The sequence below is a fragment of the Danio rerio genome, chromosome 22 (assembly GCF_052040795.2).
Source record: "Danio rerio strain M-AB ecotype USA chromosome 22, GRCz13ab, whole genome shotgun sequence".
In the NCBI taxonomy this organism is placed as follows: Eukaryota; Metazoa; Chordata; class Actinopteri; order Cypriniformes; family Danionidae; genus Danio; species Danio rerio.
Genome location: NC_141042.1, coordinates 12215786 through 12227500, shown reverse-complemented (window position 1 = coordinate 12227500; position 11715 = coordinate 12215786). Strand labels below are relative to the sequence as shown.

The 11715-nt window shown below is 31.9% G+C and overlaps 1 protein-coding gene across 3 annotated transcripts in view; it reads left to right on the top strand.

Moving 5' to 3' along the window:
- dpp4 (dipeptidyl-peptidase 4) overlaps nucleotides 1–11715 on the top strand; it is a 42033-nt gene that overhangs the window by 579 nt on the left and 29739 nt on the right. For all 3 annotated transcript variants that reach the window (XR_015520991.1, NM_001161337.1, XM_087302194.1), the window contains 15 exon segments: nucleotides 472–564; nucleotides 1223–1317; nucleotides 2665–2739; nucleotides 2829–2881; nucleotides 3273–3342; nucleotides 4219–4339; nucleotides 6694–6848; nucleotides 6924–7018; nucleotides 7105–7237; nucleotides 9322–9360; nucleotides 9441–9539; nucleotides 9836–9906; nucleotides 9996–10049; nucleotides 10131–10258; nucleotides 10364–10405. Coding sequence is in view for 2 of the 3 variants with exons in the window: in NM_001161337.1 (NP_001154809.1) it covers nucleotides 472–564; nucleotides 1223–1317; nucleotides 2665–2739; nucleotides 2829–2881; nucleotides 3273–3342; nucleotides 4219–4339; nucleotides 6694–6848; nucleotides 6924–7018; nucleotides 7105–7237; nucleotides 9322–9360; nucleotides 9441–9539; nucleotides 9836–9906; nucleotides 9996–10049; nucleotides 10131–10258; nucleotides 10364–10405 (1323 nt within the window). In the remaining variant the exon portion in view is untranslated.

Genomic DNA, 11715 nt, shown 5'->3' with positions numbered 1-11715 from the left:
CTCTTATCTGAGCCATTATCATCCTCAATCTGAACTTTGTACAGGGTCTTCATTGTGCTTTTCTAATGCACATAAATGTGTTGTACAACATATATAATGATATCTATCTATCTATCTGTCTATCTATCTATCTATCTATCTATCTATCTATCTATCTATCTATCTATCTATCTATCTATCTATCTATCTTTCATCAGTAAAGTATCTATCAATGTTTGGTTTGCCAAATTTCTCTCCCTGTTAAACACATTTTAGTCAACTGTTATGCTTTTAATGACTACAGATTGCTTTTTTTATCAAGTAAACTCTCTTAAAGGGATATTCAGCAATGTTTTATTATATATTAATGTTTAAAATCTTGTAATTTTTCTTGTTGTTGTATTTGATTTTAATGAATCTTTTTTTTTTTGCCATGAAATAGCCATTGTAGCCATTGCATTGAATAAAAATGTGAAATGATATGTCTTTCAGAGGATAAAAGTGAGCCTCAGAAGACTTTTACTCTCGAAGATTACTTCAATGGCACAGGAAGAACCAAGTCATATAACATGCGATGGGTTTCAGGTATAAACGGCATTTATTTGCATGTTAAATTTAGATTATGGGACTCAGATGATTACTGATTGCAATATAAATAAATATATAATACAAAAATATTTAACATGGCTGTAACTAGGCATGGGACAATAACCGGTTTCAAGGTTTTTAAACTACTAATATTTTCTTTCGTACCATTCCTAAGGTATATGTTTGGTTTTTTATGTGTTTTTTTAAACTAAAGAAGCTGGCAGTTGTCAAGGATTTATTTTAATTATTTAGCCTGACATGTTTACTGTTCCAAAATATTATAAATGTGAATTGTCAATTGAAAAAAAATGTCAAATGAAATGCTGTATATTGTGTTTAATGAGAAAATGTGTTATTTTTTTACTAAGACATTTAAAAAGAACCTAATTTAGAGCTGTGATCACAATACCTTGATATTGTGAAACTGTGATATTTCTGTCCAAGGTTATCATACCCTCACAAACTTATACTGGGCCATGCCTAGCTGTAAAATAAAACTTACATTGATACTTTTTTGGTACATTCTCAAAAGTGCAAATTTTTATACTGTTGTCCTTACAAAACACTAGGTACTTTTTGTAAATAAACCTTTGAGAGTGTATATTGACTTGATTTATAATGAAATCAATCATTCGCTGCTCTATTTCTCCTGCAGATGATGAGTATTTTCACAAAACTGGAGAAGGGTCAGTGTTTCTGTTCAACGCCACCACAGGAAACGGAAATGAATTTGTGAACCAACAGATATTTGTAAGATGATCTTTACTTTTTTTGCCAACTATATTTATTACATTTTGTGCAGATACAATATCATATACATACAGAAATAAGTAATACACTTCTGCTTTTCACAACTAAGAACCAATGACCATCAGAAAAACAATATAGTTATAAAATGACACAGTAAATGTAAAAAAATAATAATTCATAAAATAAATATATAAACAACAACAACAAAAACTCACTACAAAAGTAATAGATAAATAATAATAATAATAATAAAACTTTATTCCTCTTCTTCTTTAAGACCAATAGTGTCAATATAATTCAACAAGGGATTCCATGTTTTGTAAAAAGATTTTAAAGACCCTCTTAATGAAAGTGTGTGTGTGTGTGTGTGTGTGTGTGTGTGTGTGTGTGTATTAGAGATTTAACAAAGATTAAATTGTATTTAATAATTTATACAATGAAGACAATACAATGGTATCTGATTAATGCTGAATTTATGTTCTTAGACTCCAGAGAAAACAAAAAAAAATCTTTGTTCTATTGTATTTATCTATGCTTACAAAATGTTTGTTATGTTTTATGCAGATGTATGACTGTATGACTTCTTTACACATAGTTATTTAGGTCATCTTTTTTGACATATTTATATCACAATATATATCACAAAATGTGCAACCTTATTTATATATTATATTATTAAATATATTATATATATATATATATATATATATATATATATATATATATATATATAATTTATATATATATATATATATATATATATATATATATATATATATATATATATATATATATATATATATAGTTAAAGTCAGAATTATTAGCCACCTTCGAATATTTTTCTTCTTTTTTTAAATATTTCCCAAATTATGTGTAATATATGTCTGATAATATTTTTGCTTCTGGAGAAAGTCTTATTTGTTTTATTTTGGCTAGAATAAAAGCAGTTTTTAATAATAAAAAACTATTTTAGGGACAATATTTTTAGCCCATTTAAGCTATATTTTTTCTTGATAGTCAGCAGAACAAATCACTGTTATACAATAACTTGCCTAATTACCCTAACCTGCCTAGTTAACCTAATTAACCTAGTTAAGCCTTTAAATGTCACTTTAAGCTGTATAGAAGTGTCTTGAAAAATATCTGGTAAAATATTATCTACTGTCGTGATGGCAAAGATAAAATAAATCAGTTATTAGAAATGAGATATATATATATATATATATATATATATATATATATATATATATATATATATATATATATATATATATATATATATATATATATATATATATATACACACACACACAGTAGTCTTTTTTTGATCTTTTTTTTTGTTATCAGGCCCGTGTGGCAGCGTTTGATTATCTGGTGTCAGCCGATCGAAAATACGTCTGCTTTCTGAGCAACTACACTAAGGTAATCAATAAAATGCTTTGATGCTTAACCAATCATTAATAATCTGATGCTGTCCTCTAAATGTTTAATGATGACTGTCTCTTTAACAGCTATGGAGACATACTTACACTGCATCATATTCCATCTATGACCTGGAAAAAAGGTTTGTTTACTAATGTATTTGATTAGGAATTGGTGTATTGAGCAAAAAGTTTATTCTAACAAACTATTTGCTATGAATCTCTGTGTTGTGACATAACTATGGGGCCGTTTTGTTCAAAGATTCTGATTGGCTGACGTACATTCTAAAGGTGTGCCATTATTTTCTCATAAACGCACAGCTACAGTAGTTTCAGGCAGATTTTGAACCTTGATTAGAAAAACCTAACAAATGTCTTAAAATACAACATCTGCACAGTGTCTTAAGGTGTGATAACTGTAGTATCATGTAGTATGTGCATTATTTTCAAATAATTCAGCAGCCCGTCATCAGTTGTTTCTTATTTTATTATCGCTTTGTTTTAATTAAACTTGTCTAACTTGCTTTATTTCAGGGATTTTATAAATACAGATATCCCGCACGATGTCCAGTACTTAGCATGGTCTCCAACTGGCCACAAACTGGTGAGTATCTTATCAGTACAATACGGTATCATGTAAGACTCATAAAACCTTATCTGTGTTGTCTTCAGTTAGCCAGTTAATGTCACATCATTGTTCGATAAATGTTTGACTTTGTGTTGTTAAAGTTTATTCTTTCGGCTTGATAAGCTTGTTTTGCTGACGGTGCTAATATAAAACTGTTACAGCTAATTGTTCCAAACTCATAGCATGACAAAATGCTAGGAGCCCCCTCCTAGCCCCTCTCTTCTTTCTGTTTTTGAGTTCTTTCAGTTATATGTTTAATTGATTTAGTCAGAGATAATAAATAAAAGGATCAATGATGCTAACTTGACTAGTAGTAAGTTATTCGCTATCTGTAAACAGCCTTTTCATTAACAAGCTAATTATTAGCAAGTAGCACTGTAGCATGATGATACTGTTTGATCATGGTTCTAGTGAAATAGAGGTTTATATTGATAATATTATTATGTTTTAGATTTAAATCAGTGATATATTTTTAAAGACATGTATACTTAAATATCCTAATTGCAGTGTCATTCAGTACAATCTTTTTATACTATACACTGATTACCTACACATTTTATTTTTAGGTTGTAGATTGAGATTTCATTGTATTATTTAATGTATTTATTTATTCATTCATTTATATTGTAATAGCTTTTTTGTTTTTAGTACTCTATTTTAAATTGTATTTTATGTTTTAATAGTTTACGTTTAAATGAATTATATTGCACTTTTTTATTAATATGTAGTTTTGGTAAATATTGCAAAATCCACCTTTTTTTTGTAACTTGCTTATGTTTACGTTCAACTGATATACAGTTCAAATGTATTCAAATTCATCCAAAAATTAATATTGTTCCTAAATCCATACAGGCATTTGTGTGGAAATACAATGTTTATGTGAAGGAAACGCCCAACTCTGCGTTCAAGCAGGTCACTACAAACGGAGCTCATAACCTGATCCTTAATGGCGTTCCTGACTGGGTGTATGAGGGTAAGAAATGCATATTTAATCAAGATTAATGTTAGCCAATCATAACAGCGCTCATTTGCTTATAGAGGTCTTAAACCATAGGTCTCAAACTGGATTCCTGGAGCTCTTCACAGTTTTGCTCCAACACTATCAAACATAGCTGATCCAATAATCGAGGTGTTCAATAGAGTCTTGAACACCTTCTTTAGTTGGATCGGCTGTGTTTGATTAGGGTTGGAGCAAAACTGTTTAGAGCTGCGGCCCTCCAGGAATCCAGTTTGAGATCTATAATCTATAACATTTGCAGTGCCTTCCAATGACTGCAGAATTTATTTCAGTATGATGACATATTTACAACTTAAATAGATTATTGAGTAGGGGGCGGGGCTTTATTTTTGCAATTCTCCAATCATTTTTCACTTGCAGCAAACTAATGGTTTTAAGGGTGTGGCTTAGCATATTTGGCCCAGACATCATCGGAGAAGGACTGCCGTTCCAGAGTGGAACAAATGTTTATATTTTGATTAAAAATGACAAAAACAAACCATTTTTCCCCTGTGGATTAACTAGCATAGATTAATTGTTCACCTTAAGACTAACAGTGACTACGTTTTACATGGACCAACGATTTTTGATTAATCCGATTAAGATCATAATCGAACAAAAGAGAAACCTCTAACTAAAGAACTAAACAGAAAAGAGAAATTTTATAAATCATGTCTTTAAAAAAAAGACATGTGGAGTATGCCGATTTTAGTCGCATTATTGAAGTGCAGTACTGTTACTATTACCATCATGTAGGACTTTTCGCCATGTTTTGCGACAGGATAGTCCACACAATCGCACAGTCACGGCTGTTTGACACTCTTTGCACCTACTCATGACATGTATCAACACTGCATACGCACAAAAACTTTGCATACGCCAGGTTTCACGCTCCCGTTGGGGTTTACTAACGATGAAATTAACGTGAGTGTGCGTTGGTCCATACCAACTTCATGTCTGGCGTACGTGCATTTCTTGTGTGTGTTTGATTTGTCTGTTGGCGACTCCTAGAGGCAATTGTGTTAAACTGCACATTACAAAGTATCTTTGAGCCGTGCAATGGCAGCTGTATGTAACGGGATCATCAGTACGTCTAGCAGGTATATAAGGTTTCCATACCATACAGTTGACCAGCCAAACATTAAAGCTCAATTTGCATCGATCGGCAGTTTTCCCATTGTAATCAGAGCGATTGACTACACGCACATTGCTATAAAGGGGTTATCTGAAGATGAATTTGCATAAGTGAATCGGAAACATTTCCATTTAATAAATAATTTAACAAAATCTGATGTGTAATGGGTAAAAAATAAAAATGAGTTCATCAGACGCTGGATTCGAACCGGGTTCATGAATTATAGTGTCAAAACATGTTGCCATGCGCTTTATGAGCTACGCCACTCACGCTGCTGATGATGCAGAGATGTCTCTGTTGATCAAACGGGCGGAAATCACTCAACTAGCTCATTCCAATGAGGTGTACAACGAGACCCCACTGCGTTAACCGTGTCAGCTTAACTCTCCCACTCTATTTTTTGTCTTTTGTTATTAATTCCAGAGGACAAACTTGCAAATAACACCATTTTTCTCTGATCTACCTCCGATAGGAACACCTCCCATTCACATTCTGTTCAAAGTTTCTCTTTTTGCTTTCTTTTGCCATTGCTTTTTCGTTTGGTTTTGCCAGGGTAGAGTCATTAGCATATTTATAAGGGGCAGGAGGCAGGGAGGGGTTTTGCGCTACATGTACAGTTTCACGTTAATACGAATGTACAAAGAGAATATGCATGGGATTTACAGCTTTGTGCGTACGCAATGTTTTAATATGAATCCAACGCTAGTCAACGTACATGAGGCCCCAGCATCGTGAAATGCAGAGGTTTTTTTTCTTACATTCAGCATGCGGTATGATCTTCCTACAACACTTCCAGCAGTTCATAGTTGCATCCAGTATCTGGTGCATGAAATGTTCGTGAATAAAAGTAAAAGTGAAAAGTGAAAGTCAACAAATTAAAAATTAAACACCCGAAATTGCATGAAACTCTGGGAATAGCGTGTGAATAGCGTGGTTTACACAATGACATTAATCGAATATTGTGCTATAACATGTAAAACGGGATTATGAAAGCAACACTCAAAAAGCAACTCATGTAAACACCTTAGTCTTATTCTCTTAATTAGATTAAAGCAAATAATTTGATTACTGATGTCCATGTAAACGTAGTCAATGTGCGCCAGCCAAATAAACATTGTACATTTTAATTCATGAGAACTTTAAAGCTACAGAAATTACTCTAAAACATCATTTAAATGACTCTTCTTCCCTGTAGAGGAAATGTTCTCCACAAATTCTGCTTTATGGTGGTCACCAAATGGGAGGTTTGTGGCGTACGCCGAATTTAACGATTCAGAAGTCCACAATATTGAGTACACTTGGTTTGGAGAAGGGCAATATCCAGAAACGGTGTTTGTTCCATATCCCAAGGTAAAAACCATCAAGATTTGCAAATCTAATGTGATTGTATGCAGTTTTTGACATTGCCGTTCATCTTCTCCCAAGGCTGGAACCCCAAACCCAACTGTAAAACTGTTTGTTTTTGATACAAACACAAACACCATCAAGCAAGTCTTGGTTCCCAGTGATGTTGGTGCAGGGTAAGGGGTTTTAGGTTTTTTTCATAGATGTTTTCAGTCAGATATAATAATGATCTGACCGAACAGAATGATCTGTTTTGTTCCAGAGAGCACTATCTGAGCACTGTCACATGGGCGTCAGACCACCGAATCGCAGTGCAGTGGCAGAAAAGAACGCAGAATTATGTCGTTTTGGAAACGTATGACTTCAACGATGGAAACTGGACTGAAGGTTCATTGGTATGTCCTTTTAATATATTATAGACTGTTTTAGTTCTAGAGTCAGTTGGATTTGATTTTGAGTGATAAATATTACAATAACAATAAAAAGTGTAGATTTTCTAGTGGATATTTTAAGAAATCTAATGAAGCAAATTCTATTTTTGTTGTGTTTTATTTTAGAATTGTCAGATTTTTTTTTTAAACCTTAATATTATAATAATAATAAAAAGTGCAGCTATAAATGTATAAATTATGAATCCTTCAACAAATATTAATACAATTGGGATTTTTACTCCATTCACTCACTCATTCTCTCACTCATTTATTTATTCCCTCATTTATTCACACATCTATTCACTCATTCATTTATTTCTTCATTTATTTACACACTCATTCATTCATTCACTCATTCATTGATTCACTCCATTCATTCACTTATTCATTCAATCACTCAATTTATTCCCTCGTTCACTTACTTATTCACGTTCCCTCATTCACCCACTCACTCATTCATTCTCTCACTTGTTCATTTATTCTCTCATTCATTCATTCATTTATTTATATATTCACTCACTCATTCATTTTCCCTCATTCATTCACTTATTCACTCACTTGTTTATGCATTCACTCATTCATTCTCTCACTCATTCATTAATTCACTCACTTATTCATTGATTTACTCCATTGATTCACTCATTCATTTAATGACTCATTAATTTATTCCCTCATTCAATCACTTATTCATTTATTTACTCATTCATTCACTCACTCATTCGTTCACTCACTCATGCATTTATTCCCTCATTCACTCATTTATTTACTCAATGTATTCCATCATTCATTCATTCGTTCACTCACTCATTTATTAATTCATTCACTCCATTCATTCACTTATTCATTCAATCACTCAATTTATTCCCTCGTTCACTTACTTATTCACGTTCCCTCATTCACCCACTCACTCATTCATTCTCTCACTTGTTCATTTATTCTCTCATTCATTCATTCATTTATTTATATATTCACTCACTCATTCATTTTCCCTCATTCATTCACTTATTCACTCACTTGTTTATGCATTCACTCATTCATTCTCTCACTCATTCATTCATTCACTCACTCATTCATTGATTTACTCCATTGATTCACTCATTCATTTAATGACTCATTAATTTATTCCCTCATTCAATCACTTATTCATTTATTTACTCATTCATTCACTCACTCATTCGTTCACTCACTCATGCATTTATTCCCTCATTCACTCATTTATTTACTCAATGTATTCCATCATTCATTCATTCGTTCACTCACTCATTTATTAATTCATTCACTCATCCACTCACTCATTCATTTATTTCCTCATACATTCACACATTCATACTCACTCTTTTATTTTTTTTTCTCTTTATTCATTCACTCCAAGCACTTACTCGTTTATCCATTCACTCATTTGTTAATTCTCTCACTCACTCTTTCATTCATTCATTCACTTACTCATTCAATGACTCATTAATGTATTTCCTCATTCAATCACCCATTCATTTATTCCTTCATTCCCTCACTCATTCATTTATTCCCTCATTCATTCATTCACTCGCTCATTCATTTATTCCCTCATTAATTCACACATCCATTCACTCACCCATTACTTTATTCCTTCATTCATTCATTCATTCACTCACTTGTTTATTTATTCACTCATATATTGATTCACTCCATTCATTCTTACTCATTAATTTATTCCCTCATTCATTCTCACTCATTTATTCACTCATTTTTCTTTAATCATTTAATCATTCATTTACTCACTCACTCGTTTATTCATTCATTCATTCATTCACTCATTCATTTGCTCACTCATTTATTTTTTCCTCATTCGTTCACACGTCCATTTACTCACTTATTCATTCATTCATTCATTCATTCATTCACTCAATTGTTTATTCATTCACTCAGTCACTCACTTGTTTGTTCATTCTCTCATTCACTCACTCATTCATTTATTCCCTTATTCATTTACACATTCATTTATTCTCTCACTCATTTATTCATTATTTAATTTATTCCCTCATTGATTCACTCATTCATTCATTCCACAGAGCCAGATCATCACAAGCAGCACAGGTTGGGTTGGTCGGGTATGTACTGTCTAATTTACAGAATTATTAATAGATTTTTAATATAATTTTGAGCCCAATAATAAGTGTCTGTGTTTTAGTTTTCTCCAGATGAACCTGTTTTTCGACCAGATGGAAACAGTTGTTATTACATTTTAAGTAACGATGAGCGTTTTAAGCACCTTGCTTATTTCATTGGAGTAAGTTTACAAACTACAGTACCTTATATTAATATTTTATTTGAATTTTGCAATCTAACTTTTTATTTATCTCTGATATAAAAAGAAATATTTATTTATCTTTCTGATACATTTGTAATTCATATTTATGTTTGGATATACTGTAATATTTAATAAATAAATAAAACGATTTAGCTTGTATTTATATTCTACTTTTGCACTTAGAAAACTTAATATTGATCCATTTGCACAAAAATCAGCCACATTCATCATGAAATTCCACTTTTATTTTCATATTGTCCTATTTTATTTTCTAGACACAAAGGATATTTCTGACCAGGGGGAAGTGGGAGGTCATTAGCATCCTTAAGGTCACAAATAATGCATTGTAAGTAAATTGACTAGAAAGTTCTCTCGTTTTTTTCTCTTTCGTGATTTTTTTTTTCCACTCACTGCCTTTTTCTTTATTCTTGACAGATACTTTGTGAGTAATGAACATAATGAGAGTCCGGGCCAGAGGAACGTTTACAAGTGAGTTAGACAATCTGAAATCAATGAGATATTATACTTTCATATACTCAAAGTAAATAAACTGAGTATTTTTTTCTGCAGAATCACCATAAACGGCGCTTCTCATTCAGACAGAGAGTGTCTGACCTGTACACTAAATGCAGATCGCTGCAAATATAATTCTGCCACGTTTAGCACTGAAGGAAGCTACTACCTCATGAGCTGTTCCGGTACGCCATATTAATTGACTTTTTGATGGCACGCCGCTTATGTTTATGTGAAGTACATGTTAAACTAAGGAAATGTTACCAAATTTCTTGTCATTTATTTTCAAGGGCCTGGACTGCCTTTGTATACACTGAGAAACAGCCAAGCAGGTACAGTACTGCTAGACATAAAAAATGCTCAATGATCAATGCACACAAATTAAAAATGAAATACGAGTAACAGTGTGATGTGGCTGTATATTGGCACTGGTGGGAGGCATGCGTTGACACAAGGCCGCAGGCCAAGTGCCTTAGTGTCCCACTAGTGACGATATACAGCCACATCGCAATGCTATTGTGATATTGCGTTTATACAACAGTGTGACTGCATTATCATGTGTAAAAAAAAAAATCAAGTCTTAAAACCCCTTTTGTAAGAGGAACTACTTTCTTCCACCATTCATTCACATTTGCAGATGACGTCAGTACAGCAGAAACCGTTGCTCTTTTACTAACGTCTCTTTTAGAGCTAGTATTTAAATGATTCTCTAGCATAATGTCTAAAGTCATGCCAAAACAGGTGATTTTGCTTACGTTTCAAGATTATAATGCTGAACATCATGAAATGCCATCAATCTAGAGACATTTCCCAGTATTTATCTGTTGCAATCAGGATATCACAATAAATAACCGTGAAAAAGCCAAAGCAAAGCAAACACTAGCAGAAGAACTACCAGATCACTATGATAAAAAAAACAGCACTACAGCGTACAAAAGAAAGAGATCGAATTAGAATGTCATTTGCCTGTTTAATAACGATTTGATCAGCTGTAGTTTGAAATTACGGTAAGTTTTTCTCCTCTAAAGGCTTATTGTCTCTGTCGCCATCTTATGGTGGAACATCAACCATCTTTACTCTGCTCAGTATGACAGGCTGGCCTGTCATATAGTAAAAATATAAATATTTAAAATAGGTATTATCCTTATAAATAAACTGCATAGTTGCAATTTAAACAACTACATTCTCTACTAAAAAAGCCTCAAAAGTAGTTTATGTTGTCCAACAGCAGCAATATTTGTCAAACTATAGTGAGTTTATTGATCTGCTGTCACACTATATATATATATATATATATATATATATATATATATATATATATATATATATATATATATATATATATATATATATATATATATATATACACACACACACAAACACACACATATACACACACACAAATATATGTATATATATATATATATATATATGTATATATATATATATATATATATATATATATATATATATATATATATATATATATATATATATATATATATATATATGTGTATATAATTATTTTATAATATAATACAATTACTTGTCAGCCTAAAAAAGGTCAGCTTTGTCTAGATTTCCAATATCAGTGCATTGAGTTGCATTTAAATTTCTGATACTAAACTTCTCAAAATGTTTC